General features: G+C 42.7%; 2 protein-coding genes across 7 annotated transcripts in view; one reads left to right on the plus strand and one right to left on the minus strand.

Annotated features, from left to right (window-relative positions):
* LOC116842225 (discoidin domain-containing receptor 2) overlaps positions 1-16,041 on the plus strand; it is a 380,754-nt gene that overhangs the window by 176,536 nt on the left and 188,177 nt on the right. For 5 of the 6 annotated variants that reach the window (XR_004377695.1, XM_032811123.1, XM_032811124.1 and 2 more), the window contains one exon: positions 5,410-5,660. Coding sequence is in view for 5 of the 6 variants with exons in the window: in XM_032811123.1 (XP_032667014.1) it covers positions 5,474-5,660 (187 nt within the window). In the remaining variant the exon portion in view is untranslated. Of the gene's footprint in view, positions 1-2,431; positions 2,807-5,409; positions 5,661-16,041 lie in introns of those variants that run through there. The other variant, XM_032811126.1, reaches the window with a different exon arrangement.
* Positions 1-16,041, minus strand: part of LOC116842229 — a 425,064-nt gene that overhangs the window by 63,249 nt on the left and 345,774 nt on the right. The gene's annotated exons all lie outside the window — the stretch shown is intronic.

Below are 16,041 nucleotides of genomic sequence, written 5' to 3' on the forward strand. Positions count from 1 at the left end.
TCTCTCTCTCTCTCTCTCTCTCTCTCTCTCTCTCTCTCTCTCTCTCTCTCTCTCTCTTGTTCCTTGAAAATCGCGACGAACCGCGAAAAAGCGTGTCCGCCCGAGCGAGGCGATCGCGATAACTCTGTCGGGTTGCTCGGCGATATGAGGAAGAGGAGGAGAGGAAAAGAGCCCAAAGAGAAAAAGGGAGGACTCTCCTGCGAGACGATTTCAGAGAGGGGCAGGCGGTCGTAGATAAAGAAAACTAGAAGTAGGAAATAAAAGGAAAGAGATAGGTGGAAAGGGCTGACTAGGATGGTCGGGTAGACGGAAAAGGGAGAGAGAACGAGAGAAGGAGAGAGAGGAGGAGAGGGAGAGAGCGCGTGGAATGAAATTTGCATCGCAAAATCCTACCGTTTACCCCGTCCCACCCTCCGATTCCCTCTTTCACTCGGTGAAGGAGGAGCGCGTCGTGCTATCCGTATATATACCGGGTAATGACGGTGCTCGGTATCCCGTGAAGAAAAGGAGGAACGTCCATTGGACAAGCGGGACTCGCTTCTGCATCGTGGATCCTGTTTTGTGTCTCGTGTAGGCTTGTTTGTTTTGCACGGGCTATCGAATGCACACAAAAGACCGCGCGCGCGCTCCTTCGCCCTCCGCCTCGTTCTCCATCACCTCCACCTCTGCATCCACCACTCTTGGTCCACTACGCAGATCCCAACCCTCGGCAATCTCTCGTCCTCTACCCTTCGCCTCCTCCTCTCCCCTCTCCCCAAGGGGTTCCTGCGCCGCAGTGGCCCGTCGCAAGAAAAGGGACCAAGGTGGTGTGCCATGAAGCAGGAATTTTTAGGGCTTTAACCGCCGCGTACTGAAACGTTTATCACGCTCGGAGTGACCAACACGGGAAAAATAATTCCGTTAGTGTAACTGAATTCTCCGTTGTCTGGGAGGAACACGGGCCAGATGAGGAACTCGAGAGAGACGTGCGCGCGTTTGAGAAGGGGCCGGGCACACACGCCGTGTCTCGTTTCGTTTTCAACCCCCGGTCCGTATATTAAAGAGGAGATACTTAAAATGTAAATATTATTGACGCGATATCTCGCGCGTGTAAGTCATGTTGTATATATATATATGTGTGTGTGTATGTGTATGTGTGTGTGTGTGTGTGTGTGTGTGTAAGCCGACGGAGCTGAAACTTTAGTGCCGGATATAACTTTCCGCCGTGAATAAATCTCAGTCCCGTCGTAACACTCGCTCGCGTAACACGTTACGCTGGAAATTTTCCATCTACTTACGTCCGAGAGAGAAAGAGAGAAAGAGAGAAAAGACGAAATAGGGAGCAAGCGGGGGCAAGGAGAGCCAGAGAGAGAAAAAGAGAGAAGTACGCGATCGGGCATGAACGACGCGCACCATGTATGGTCGCCCACGTAATTTTCTTTATTTCTCCCTTTAGGCGAATTTTGCAAAATCACGCGACCGTGCTGTAATGGCCCTTATGAACGGGCAAGCAGACGGGAGAGCAAACAAAGAGAGAGAGAACGAGCGAGCCTTATTGCAACGTCCACGGTGGCTTCGGAGCTGCGCGCGTAATGCGATCTCTCCTGGCCGCGCGGCTCTCGTTAGCGATCGATAATTATAAATAATTAGTGAGGCTAGGCGGTGTCTCTTTGGCGGTGGTGGCTCCGCAAGAGCGAGCGAGCAGACGACCGACCGACCGCGTGGATGCGCTTTATCTTGGAAAAAAGGCGCCATATGCGAGAAGCATTAACGATCTCCCCCACGTGCGGTGAAGCTGTTCGTTTTTTCAGCATCGGGGCGACCCCGGTTTAAAGTACATTTCCATTATCTTGCTCGTTGTAACTCGCTGTAAGCTCGTTGTAACTCCAACCTCGCCGGGAGTCTTGCTTGCCCGCTCGCTCTCGCTGAAAGGTGCAAACCCACCCCATCCGTTCAGCCGCCGCCAACAGCTCTCCGTTCTCGCGCTCCACCGAATATTCAAAGCAACCTAGCCGCGAGTTCCATTATGGATCTCGATGCATACGCATTGCAACACATCTTATAGCTTCTAACACTTGTTTCTAACAAGTGGTCTCCCAGCCAGAGACCTTCTAACGGCAAGGGGTCTTTCCTAACGCGCGCGGTGTCACATCGATCACGACGATTCGATCTCGCTATAGGGTAATGCTTCCTCTTGGAGCGATCGCTCGGCGATAATTTAATAATTCGTGGCCGTCGCGCCAGCACCGGAATTATGTAACGCCCTTGGTCTACAGCTGCTTCCTCCTGGCATATTTATGCGCCGTGTTCGACCGCGGTAAAAGGACACCGGCGGATCATTAATTCATTCTTAATTGCACGCGGGCTTCTTTCGCGGAAACCGAACGATCGAGGAAGCTACGCCCGCGAACAGCAACTCGTATCGAACTAAATTCAACGGAATAAGCCCAATCAAAGATACCTACTTTGTTGTGAACTGTTCTAATTGAAAGTGTTCACGCAAAGATCATATTACACGAGGAGAATATTATAGTTTCTTTTCTTTTTCTTATAGGAATCTCCTTCAATTTAACTACGTTTTTAAAGGACAAGCAAAAGAATAGACTGTAAGCAAGATCCATCTTGCTAATAAAAAAACATAACAAGCTTCAGTAAAATTCTCAAGCAGAGTGCGGCCAACTTTATGGCATTCGAAATCTTAAATTAATTTTTAACAAGATTATAGCTATTCATGAGTAGATTAAAGACATATAAGTATCAAGATAAGGCGCCTCATCATTTGGAAGAAAATGGCTGAGAAAGACACGTGTTCTGTCCAAATAAACAGGTATTATTAGAAAGAATCCTTGCAAGAAACGTACATAAAATGTTACAAGAAATGGCAGAGAGAGATAAAAGTCTTTATCAATAAAAAATAATACGAATTATAAATGCTAATAATATTTATCAATTTATTAAATTAGGATGACGTTATCAAGCTCTACAATTAATTTAATCGTCGATCGATTCCGTTTTAACTACCAGAATTAGCCAATGGCTGTTTGCTGGTCACGAGGGAATTAATCGACGATTAAGTTAATCGGGGAGCTAGTTGAAGTCCTCTAAATTAATAAATATTATTAGCATTCATAATCCGTATTATCTTATTGATGAATGCTTTCATTTCATTTCTTGCAATCTTTAATCAGTCGACTGTACACGTCTCATGAGATTGTAATTTCTACAATCCGCGATCCTCAATTTTCAGTATTAGTCTAATACGATTTTCACATGTATGATCCTTCCAAAATCTAGACAGAATCGTCTAGACATCTTTCAGACTCGAGTCTGAAAGATATCTTCGCCTCTTTGGATCTAGTTCGCGAAAATCAGTATCTATACATGTATATCACGCCATAGAATACACTTCGATCGCAAAACGCGGAATGTGCGGACGCATTTGAATACGCACCGGATGTCGGCGGTTATTCTTCAGTTCGAAGAGTTTCGCGTCGCAGCAACAGCCATGCTCGAAATTAATACCGCTAATGCCGACCAAAAATAATTTCACCTCCAGCCAAAGTAGGGGTAGAGAACAAGGGGGGAGGAATCTCTCTCTCCCTCTCTCTCTCTTTCTGTATATGTGTGTGTGCGTGAATAATGCATGAGGCGTGACGCGAAATCCGTGGACGCGATGTTGCAGCTGCAGCATATGGAGCGTACTTACGGCGGCCGTGTGCGGGTACGACGTCGCCAACCAGCTTCTCGTAGTTACGCGCTCGCTGCGGAGCGATACAATTGCAGCTGCGGCGCGCCGGTAGACGACGACGACGACGACGTGCACTCTCGACCACTCTCCTCAAAACGATCGCGCTCACTAATAGCAGCCCGACGCAATTAAAATTTCACGTCGGGCGGCACAGTACGTTTCCGCAATTCCGCTATTCCAAGCCGTGTACAGCCGGCGTGAGTGTGACACGGATTACCCGTGGATATCGCGCGACTAATCCGCGAACGATTTTATTCCGACTAGCTCGATATTCGAGGAGAACGGAATCGCCGGGAACGCGAAACTGACGACGACGGAACTTTCATCGCACTCAACGCTAAGAGAGAGAGAGAGAGAGAGAGAGAGAGAGAGAGAGAGAGAGAGAGAGAGAGAGAGAGAGACAGAGAAGTTCGTCAAAATGAAAAACTGAACGAGAAAAGATGGGTCGCTGACTCGTCATATCACAAAGGGTTAACGATCAACTTTTCAATACAGGTCCATTTACAATAGGATTGGCAGTAAATAGTAAAACGTATCCAGACAGCACAAATGTCCAAAATCGAGGCATAAGATGTCTTTAGAACGTTCTTAAGACAATACCTTATAAATTTGTCTTGAAGATGTCTTAAAGATGTTTTAAAAACGTCTTATGGCCCGATTTTGGACATTGTACTGTCTGGGTAAATAGTAAGCAAATTGATCAATTACAAGAGTAATCATAGTTGGTCAATTTTCTTACTGCCTACTGCTAATTCCATTGTAGATGAACTTTAATAGGTTAGATTTCGATCTCATGACATATTTAAACAGAGTTTATATTCACATGTTTAAAACACTATTAAAAAATCAGCTCTAAGTAAGTTGTAATAGTAGCTGACCTCAGCTCTTTAAAAAAATAATGTGACCGACTGTACATAATTTTGATCAAACTTTCAATGATGATTCATTGAAAATTGAAGCTCTTAATATGCAATTGAAATTAAATATACTTAAAGTCTATGAGAGTCTTTAATAGGACTTTTATCTGATCCTCTTATGGTCTACTGGCATACTAAATGTGGCTTCCACTCAGAAAAGCCATCAGGTGTCCAACCATCAGAGTGTCTTCTGACTTATAAAGAGTCTACTCAGAAGCAGCTTTCGTAAAAAAACATTTCTCTTCGTTTCTGCCAATAAGAAAAATGCGCCGAGAAGCGTCTAGGCTCATGACTAAGAGAGTCCACCCTATCACCTTCCTCTCCTTTCTCTCGAGGCTCACTTCCTTTTATTCGCCTCGCCGGTAAATTTACCTCGGCAGTTAATTCCATTGTAGCGTCCAGACCACAATACATTTTCGCGATAACGGCCGCGGCCGTTTTCGTTGGACCTTCTTGCATGAGACGCGAGATAAACTTATCGATGAGACAACACAACGGGCGCTGCCGTTGCTGTACTGAGAGAAAGAGAAGGAGAATGTGTGTGCGCCCGCGCGGGATTGTGTGTGTGTGTGTCTGAAAATGAAAGGGAGAACGAGCAACGAACGTGACGCGAGAGAGGATCGCGATATTGGGGCTAGGGTTTGTTATAGAGTCTCGCGAAAATATCGCCGCGAAGCGCAGCCGAGGGGCGCTCTGCGCCGCTTCGCCCTGACATTTCCGGAGTGTCTGCGGACGATTAACACGGATTACTCTGTTCCTGTTCAGGAGATCGACGCGTGCTGTGACCGCCCGGCGACCATCACGATGCCAGGAACGTGCTTGATGACCGATGCGGTCAGGGCCGCGGATAGTTAGTGATGAGGAGGAGCGAGTTATCGGCGTGCCGACGGCCCAGGTCACCAGTAACATGCCAGTCCTTGGTGCCACCAGCGCCGAGCCGACTCCACTTCGAGGACTTCTGATCGCCGCCGCCGTCCTATTGTCCCTGCCGCGTGTCTGCCGCTGCACGGATCCAGGTGAGTCCCCGAAGAAGCGCGCGCCAGTTCTCCCGTAACTCGCGCGTCACGGCGTTGCACGAGCAAGTTTTATGACTTCCGAAAAGTGCCGGCTGCCTGTCTCTCTCCCTTTTTCTCTCTTTTGTCTCTCTTCTGACTCGCTTCTCAACTTCTGTCAGTCTCTTGCAATCTTTCGCTGTTGTCCCAGAGCGCGCGTCGCCGCCGCCGCTCGTCTCGTTCAACGATTGAAAAATCTCATAGAACGCGTCCCACACGGAGACAACCGCGAGTTTCCCCCGCGGCGAAATGGCTTCTAGAGCACATATAAGCGCGCGGCCGATGGTATTCTTGTAATTCCGCGAGAACGCAGCTTCCATGGAGAGCTTTTTTAACGCGCGGAAATTAATTGGAGATTTATAGGTGTTCGCCGAATGTTCTCCATCCGCAAACTTTTCTCTCTTGCTTTAGGAGACCCGAAACATACGATTTTTGCAAGTACACGTGTAACTTCTGCAATTTCGAGTTTTTTTAATCAAAGTATAAAAACTCTGTGATTAAACATCGAGGATAGATAAAAGGAAGGTCTGCAGGAGCCGAACGTTGGAAAATTGTGAATGGAGAGGATGTCGGAATCTCATACATTACATTAACAAAGCAAAGAGAGAGAATACTTGCCACTTTATAATAATATTTAATAGATAATAACATGGTAATCGTAGTATTATTATTATTTTATAGTAATTACTACTTTATAGTATTTTATAGTATAGTAATAATAGTTAATATGTGAGATTCCAACATTCTCTCCATTTTTGCGCCCAATTGCCCAGTACTTGGCTCTTCCTTTATCTCTTCTTGATTTTCAATTTTTTTTAGTTTAATCAGAAATAAAATTTTGTTATCATGCAACCGTCTTAAATTTCGATCTTTTCGCGTCGAGCAATCGCCATCAACATACCGATCGATAGCGTTTTGTGTGTTTTTTGACGCTCGGGAGTGAGTCTCATGCGGAAATCGGCGTCGGGAGTGTCGAAAGTAGCGATGTGCAATCGTCGGGATGCATCGTAAGTACCTTATTAGGGAGTAATCTCCTCGTCTCTCGGTGCATTCAACCGGCATCTCTTGCACTTGTTGTTACCAACGACTCACTCAAATAGTATACGGAGAGGGAATATTATAGCTCCTCTTTCTCATATAAATTTTTTCAAATTTCACAATGTTTTTTTAATATACTGAGAAAAAAATTTACTAAATTTCTAAAAACGTTTGTTTGGATTGTACTGTGAAAATATTTGTTTAAATTAAGTAATTATTTTCTAAAATTAAATAAAGAAGTTTTAAATATAAATTTGTTTCTTTAATTTTAGAAAATAATTATTTAATTTAAACAAATGTCTTTTCACAGTACTACCCAAACAAATATTTTTTTTTAAATTTAGTAAATTTTTTTCTCAGTGTAATAAAAATGTCAGTTACAAATTTCTATATTAATTTTTATTGTAAAACTCCGTATAAAAGAGGAAGATAACTGAGTTTATTAGTCAGGAATTGAAAATTCGGTGATAATTATAAAGGGAAAGAGATAGACAGAGAGAGAGAGAGAGAGAGAGAGGGGGAGAAAAAAAGAGAGAAAACGACGCGAGAGAACGTTGGTTTACGCGACGTAACGTGCTGATAAAAAAATTCACGAGCGAGTTATCTCGCAAGGATCCTCCGAGCGAAGCACCGAGAGAAGAGCAAGAGGAGTGGAAGCAGAAGGAGGAGGAAGAGAGTGGAGGACGTCATGCGTACTAATTCTTTTTTTCTCTCCCTCTTTTCGTCGACATACGCCGAGGCGCGGCGCACACGGCGACGTGGTATCGTCTAACATACACCTGGCCTCCTCTCGCCGCGGCATTGTACCCTCGTAAATGAAATGTCAGCCGCACGATGAATTAACAATACTATCTAATAGCTGCTCAGACGCAGACGAGCGAGTGGCTCGCCGCCGTGCATTGTACCGATTCGTTCTGGCGTGTTGCGCCGCGCGCGCGCCTGCCGACTCTCAGCCGCTCTCGTTGTTTACCGCTCATCCGTTATGTTTTTATGCAAATTAATTGTTGTCCCTGAAGAAAGAGACGCTGACATTACCGTTAAACGACGAGATACGCGTGGATACCGCGGGCGAAATGGGCATGCGCGCGTACGTCATTTCGCTTTTTTTCTTCCCCCCTATCGTCCCTCCTTCCTCTACCCGCCTCGTATCGATAACGTCGAAACCGATTCTATTTATTTGCGCCAACTCGCGAAACGAGTCACGATTAAAGAGAATTTTTCGACGTCTTCTCTGACGTTATCTCTGACGCAAAAATGCGGGAGTGGTCGTACGAATTTAGACGAAATAAGGGAAAGGAAAAAGAATTCCCTATGTGTGGCGTTTTCAGTCGTACAAATTCGTCGAATATCAAGTTGCCGCGAAAGATTCGTTATCTTCCCGTAATTTCTCTGTCAAGAATTTTGCTATTAAATTCTCATGGAAGGTTTGGCTGTTAAAAGGAAAATAGGAAAACCTCGTTGGAAGTTTATATTGTGTAAGAGAAGAAATATATGAGTAATAAAAATTATTTATTTGTCAGTGCTATTAATATACTAACTTAAATCTAAATACGTTTACTTAAACAGCGTAAACAATTGCTTTCGTGAAAAGCTAAGATTTTAGGAAACAAATCCATTTTCTTACTTGAAACATATTATTATAAGTGAATATCTTATTAATATCCATCGAATATTGTTTATTTTTCAGACACTTTTCTCTCAGTGTAATGTCCGAGGCGATGTAGATCATTTATTCATAAAAATTGTTAATTCATTGGAACTGGATAATATTTCGTTAATAATTTTCTATCTTAATAATATAATTTTCTATCTTATGTAACAATCGCGACGAATCAAACATTACCAAACTGATCTTAGACGTCACGGCGATTTCGCAATTTCAACCTGTATTCAATGCGTGTGCGCATTTCTTCAATATTTGTACGTTAATCTACAATTGATATTTCCAATAGAAATAATTAATGCTTTCATAAATATTAATTATTAATTATTGTCCACCGTGTTCCGCGTCCGCGCGCGCGGACGCGCTTAAGCTGCACACGGAATCGGACTGTCAGACATGTCACAAATCATTGGAACCGTTCATTATCCCGCGCGTTGCGCGAAAACGCATCGCGCGTCTAGGATATCCCAATACGTCAGCTTGACTTATTGCTTTGGGACATAACACTAAAGCTCGGGTTCATAGCCGTTATCGTCGCGCATATTGGATATTCAATGCGCGGCGGCCGCGATACGCTCGTCCGCTCTCTCACATCATACATACAGGAGAGAAGAGAAGAGAGAGAGAGTTAGAGAGAATTAGAGAGAGAGAGAAAGAGAAGTAGTCAACGTATGACACACGCGGCCAACGAGCGGCTGCGAAGTGAGAGAAGAACGGTGAAAATTCGCGGCGCGAATTGCCGCGAAAAATGTGACTTTTCATGCGCGATTAATATTCCAGATTTCACGAGCGCGGGATAACAGGCGCGGGAAACGTTATCCCGATATCGCAAAGGGTTCGAAGTGCACGATGAATCATCCAGCGGATTGCATTTTTCGAATTTAGAAACGTCGAAAATTCTCTCTCTCTCTTCATTTTTTAAAAATTCTTTCTTTCATTTATTTTTTATATCTATTCTTTTTATTCTTGGTTTGCTGATGCTGCCTCTTTGCTAATCTAGGCAATATTAGAATGAGACTTGGGGAGGGAGGCGAGGAATAGAATTCGCTTCTGTTCTGATTTGTTTTCCTCTCCGTCTGCTTTTGCCTTGCGCTAATTGCTCTTTGTGCTTTAACTGAATGTAACCTTGCAATTGTCACTTTTGTTAAAATTAATTCCATGTACTAGGACGGTCATACAAATTGGCTGCTATGTATTAATTATTGCATACCTTAAGGGTACACACCAGGGCTTGAGATAAATCTACCTATCTCTCGTGCCGCTGCCGCGAGATAGCGTCGTTCATTTCTCTCGGCGTTTTATGCGCAAGATGTGAAAGCGGCGACTGTTTGACGACGGACGGCGAATTATTTCGGATAATTTTCGGAAACGCGAAACATCGGTGGCTCGGCGCCCGGGCCCGGCTAAATCCGGGTTAGTTCGATAATTACAGCACAGTTCATCTCGTTCGCAGTATGTCGCGCTAACGGCTGCGGCATAAAGGCGAATACTGGCTGCAAATACGATCGAAGTTGCGCGGCCGGGATATAGGGGCTATAACGTTTATTAGAGGATGATTTCGTACGCGTGTACTCGCGCACACGCATGCACGGGCACGAGATCAGGCGGGCGCACACCGTAATGTAGAAACGTAACGCTATTTCCTCCCAGCTTTACTTTCAAAGTCCGTTAGCGCGCGTTATCTGAACGTCGAATTTCGCCCGCCCGTCTCTCGGTCAGCATTGTTGCTATTTACGGACATGCCGCCTGGCCGTGCTTGTACTTGAGCTTATTAATACGTTAATTAATACGAAGACATATTAACAGAGTTGCGTTAAGAGCCTACGATAACGTCGATAATCTCTTGTGCTAAGAGCGGCTAAGCCGAAATTGTCATTCTTGACAATAATATCTTTTTTTTTGACAATATTTTCCGTGTATAACAACAACCACTACAAAAATCATTTTCTTGGCTATAATCATTTCACTGATTATTTATTTCATTAATTACAGTCACAACTACCAAACACTTTCCTTTTCTCCAAGCATGTATTCGAAGTTTGCCAAAGTTGGTATATCTCTTAGATTAATAGTAACGAGACAGTAAATAATTCATAGAGCCGATTTATTCATAGTAATTTAAACTTGAATTTAAATTCGAACTTTTCTAATAATGTGCGCGACGTGTTCAAATAAAGTTCGAACTTAAATCTAAATCCAAACCACTATTGAGAAGTCGGCGCGTAATATTCGTTATTTGAAGGATTGTTTGTTACTCAATTTCTTGCTAATAACCGTATCCGATATGTACTCTCACTTTATTGCATTATATCTGATTTTATATCTGAGTTTTTTCCAATTTTTCTTTTAATCAGCGCATACGTCAATTCAATCGAAGCACCTGCCATCCTCATCCATCCGTTTGCTGCGGTTGAATTAATCTTCGCGTAATTGTCAGGTTTCACGTCTGTAAAGTGACTCGTTTTTTAAGCCAATGAAACCACCGACCTCATCCAACGAACTATATTAGAGGTCTTCTGATATTTGGCAATTTTCACGATTATCGTGCGACACACAGAGTAGCGTTATAATGCCGCCTCTTATCACTACGCATATCGTCCAAAGAGCGTTGTAAAAAATGTAATAAAGTGTTATAATAAGGAAGGCAGAAAGAGAGAGGCAGAGAGAGAGAAGAGAGAAGTGTAGTTTATTTGCGTCCTGGGACGCTGTCCCCTCAAGCGCAAAAACCACATATTTGTTAAAAAGAATTGAGAGAGAGAGAGAGAGAGAGAGAGGGGGGGGGGCAGAGAAAGAGGAGAAACGCGAGAGGGGAGAAATACGCGAAGGCCTCTCCATTTTTATGAAAGTATGCAAAAGAGATCCTCGCTGGTTTGTGGCACACTAGAAAAGTCATAACTTTCATTTGTAAAATTGTTTAATAAAACGCGCAAAAACACGCCATGACACGGCGCAAACTCTGCCGCTAAATGGCTACCCCTCGTTAAATGAGTCACGTACCGTTGTCACTTTGCAATACGTTTTAGTTGTCCAGTGGGGGCCGGAGACCGGCGGGGCCGCGGAGGTGGGAGAAAGCATTCGACGCAGCCTGCAAAATGTAGTTTTGTAATATTTATCTTCTTGATCTCTCCAGCAGCCATTTCGTCGCGCGCTCGCAAAATAACGAGCTCGCGCATTTGCCCTGCCACTCGCGATTGACAGTGCTGCGAATTCATATTTTTTATATATCGCGAGGGCGGAGCTGCGACGGATGGAAAAACGGAGTAAAAATGGGAAAGGCAGGGTGAGATACCGCGCGACGAATATATTAAAAAATTCGATGAACGTTCTCTTTCAATTCGTCGATAAATCATTAAATACAGTGTATCCTCCGTTTTCTCTACTTCTAGTTCAAGTCCTTCACCTTTTATATCTTATATAAAATGGCCCATCTCCAGTCGAGAGTTCTTTTGCAATCAATAAAATAATAATCCGCCTCCTGTGTTCACATTCGGCACATTCTTTTTACTTCGTATTTGAGTGAAATCGAACTCAATCGGCGTCGGTCATGCCCCATTTGCATTTATAAGAAACGTGTCGCAAATATAGTTGTTTGACACCGATACCTGCTCGGATTGTTCATCGGATTATTCCAGTTACCGGCCAGTCGCCGGAATCTTTAATACGTATCAAGGCTCAGGCGAGTATAAGTATAATCGCGTTGATCGTTCTTTTTTTGATCCCACCACAACGATTTAATCCAATCGGAGAAAATCGCGCGTGAGAGAGATAGAACGGGGAGAATTTCGTAGTAAAAATTACCAGAATTTTCTCTAGCCGGGAAATAATCCAACAGTAATTTATTATTCCTTCGCTTTTCATATATGTTATTTATATTTTAGAATAGAAATGTGTATTTTTTTGTTTGAAAGATATTTTGTATTAGTATAAGCAAAAATATGTCATTGATTTCCACCGAATAAATACTTTTTATTTCGTATTTTTTTCTCTCAGAGTATGCGCTGGGAAAAAATGTTGAGTAACTCCATAGAGAAATAATTACTATAAGTTATAGTAAAAAAACTATTTTTTGTTAAATTCTACTATAATGTTAGTATATAATTAATAATATTACATGCACGTTGCTGTTACCACTTCCGTGTTAGAGCAACCAGAAGATATGGGGTTGGCGCCAGAAGTAACTATAATTTTAGTTAAGTCAATCATCTCTTTTCTCTCAATGTAGGTGTGATCGGTCAAAGAAATGACAGAAGAAATAACTGTTGGTGATAACAGAGCTCTCTTTCTCTCGCTTCCTTCCTCGCGACAATTTTGACGTGGTTATAGGCGTATTGAAGGCACACGAGGGTGGTTGCAGTCGCGTTCCTCCACGGCGCGCGACTCGCACACATGGGACACATATATACACACGCACACATCGATGGACGAGACGCGCCGGAGTTTCGTTGTATAATGGACGACGCAGCAGGTGAAACGTAGGAGACAGTTACAAACACAAACGAAGTTTTGTGTCCGCGGTAATGCCTGGCTCATGGAGGACCATGGTCGGCCCCGGTAGTGGCTCCGGAGGCCGGGCTAATCCCACGTCCGCTGCATTCTGCAGTTTTGAAACTTTCCGCCGTAACTGCAGTACCGTAGTTTAAGCGTAGCGCGACATAGCGCGAGCGCAGCCGTTCGCCGGCTCTTACCATGGAATAGTAAGGGGGAATTTATCACGTGCCGCGCGGCTTAACAGCGCCGACATTGTCATATCGGCCGGTTGGTACCGCCACGTTGGTCGATATCGCCGCCGCCTATCGACTTTCGCTCGCCGACGCTCGCGAAGGCATTTCGTATTACGCGACGGGAATGATCGGGAAAAGAAGAGAGAAAAGAAAAAAATGCGCCGGGGAAAGCGTCTCGGACAAATGGCCGCTCTGCGGAGCGGCTTTTCAACGAAATAACTGGGATATTAATAAATTGTAGGTATGTAAATAAGATGCGAGTCTGAAAAAAGTTGAGGCGCACGTAGCTCGCTGAGGAGCGAAATAGATGCTAAGACCAGTGTTTATAGTTGCAAATTATTTGCAAACTGATATCGAGAGCTTAACTCAAACAAATTCACATTCGTGGACCGACATTCGATTGTAGGAATCAATGTTTGATTTGTTCTTTGCAGCTGAACTGTCTGCACTAGCTTCTCTCTCTCTCTCTCTCTCTCTCTCTCTCTCTCTCTCTCTCTCTCTCTTTTCTTTTCTTTTTACACCAAGCCATGACTACTCTCTTAAAATGAATCAGTGAATAATGAGTGATATCAGTTATGAATATAACACTGAGCACTTTCAGTGCTATACTTATAAATGCAAATCAATGTATATTCACTGTTTTCAGTGATGCTTGACTGATTCATTTTAAGAGAGTACTTATTTCTTTTTAAGTTCCGAAATTTTACATTAGTTCAGCTACAAAGAACAAAGATCTTTGTCGAGTGAAATAAGTACATTATCATTTTGATACAATTTGCACATATTTTCGAGCAAGTAAAAATGAGAGACACGTATTGGTTTTTTATTTTTTGCTTTCTCGCATTTTAGAGGTTACAACGACACCGTGAGAAATTTACATCATTTAAAAAAAAAAAGCCAGCATAATTGAAAGTGTGTGGATATCTTGAAAATGTGAGGTAAACGAAGAATAAATGTTACGGGCAAGTTTTATGCTGTTTCATGTTTTCCACACTTCCAACTGTGCACTTACATTTTTCAAAAATATCTCATTCTCTAACATAACACGTATCCGTATGACACTTTTGCGATACTCAAATGTGTAGAGTGTATAAAGTGTACTAAATATCACGAACGACTCTGTTATCCGAAATATTTATCTCGTACATCTCACATTCTCAGACAGAAGACATTCGTCCACGATATATCTTGCCGAGTTATCTCCAGAGCTTTGTATCAAAATATTTTTAGTCGCTCCACACATCTCCAGAAGCGATCGGTGAGGGACACGTCCACACGTTTTCTCGTGAGAGAAGTGTTTGGTAATATCTCTTTCCGAGTATATCTCTCCGATAGACGATATCAAGACATTTTTCAGGAAATAATCCTCTAATTATTTCGAGCGACGCATCTCGCGCAAGATAATCCTCTCGTCTGTTCTTCCTCCGCGTACGTCGGAACGAAGACAGAAAGGACCCGTGTCTATACGTCGAATCGATGTCGGATGTTTCGACGAGGAGCGCATTTTTCATGGCCGTTCATATCGGCGTTCATAACGACAAAATGGAAGCAGCCCAAGGCACAAAAGAATTTGTCATATTAGCTGACAGGCGCGCTCCGCGGTATCGAGTCGCTCCCATCGATATATCTCGAATATCCACCTCATCGTGATCATTAAAAAATCTCTAGTTTTGTCTCGTGGGCCGAGACAAAAAGGGAGAAGAGCAGAAGGGGAGAAAGGAGGAAGAAGAGGGAAGCGATTGCGAGCGTGTTCGGCGCAAATTTAAAATCACTTCTCTCGCGCGCTCGGCGGAATACGAAGCTGCGTGCTCGCAATGGTCGGCGTTCCCGGCGATTTTTAATAAACTTCAAAAAAAGGAGGCTCCTAGTTTGTGCGTTTGTTTATTCATAGATTTCCTCATAACTCGAAAACCGTTAGAGATATCAAGATAAAACCTTTTGTAATTTGTTCAGCATAGTTTCTATTAGAGATATGCGAACTATTCGAATCCGAATAATATGAAAATTTCGAACCGAAAAGATTCGAATACAGATTGCGCACATTAGCATTAACGAAGAACTATTAAAGACATCCAATCTTACGGGAATTAGCATAATTTGCGAAGTTTGTTATACATTAAGATTTTCCTCAAAAATATTAAAAGAAGATAATGGCTTCTAAATAAACTCTTACCGACAACTGTCGGATCGATATGTGTCGTTGCACAGCCTTTCAAGGCCGGAACTATATTCCATATACGTTTACCGATTATATATTATATATCTCTTACCTTAAAATGAATTGATATCACATGATCAATGTTCTCATACTGGAGTCACTATTTTCATGTTAAATTCAATGAATCGATTCGATTCGTGTGAAAGTTCATCGATTCGATTCGAATTCGAAATTAAAATCTGAGATTCGATTCGATATCAAAAATCTTTGATTCGCACACGGAAAAAAGGTTTGGTTGAATTAACCAACTATCTGGTCGAATATGAACGATCCAGAAATTCCGATTAAAGTAACCCGAATTCTATTTAAGTCAAAAATCTTGTTAACTTAAACAGAATTCGTGTTACTTCAATCGGAATTTCTAGATCGTTCATATTCGACCAGATATTTAGTTAATTCAACCAAATATCTTTTTTTTTGTGCACATCTCTAGTTTATATAACTTGTGTGAACTTGGCACACCATATTTAAAAATGTGACATTTGTTTTAGAGTTCTGATACTCCCTTGAAAAGTTCTAGAGCTCTATGCAACAATTTTAAATAATTCCGGTCATTCAATACCAAAAAATAGACATTTAAAGAAAGGTGCGCTACGTTCTCGCAGCACACCTAATCAGTAAAATCAACTATTTCTTTAGAACTATTGTTATATATGATATAGAACTCTAGAACTATTGTAAAACAAACCGGAACTCTAAAGAAAT

The sequence above is a fragment of the Odontomachus brunneus genome, unplaced genomic scaffold, assembly GCF_010583005.1.
Source record: "Odontomachus brunneus isolate Ranch 3 - 2012 unplaced genomic scaffold, Obru_v1 Obru_scaffold_023, whole genome shotgun sequence".
Classification (NCBI taxonomy): Eukaryota; Metazoa; Arthropoda; class Insecta; order Hymenoptera; family Formicidae; genus Odontomachus; species Odontomachus brunneus.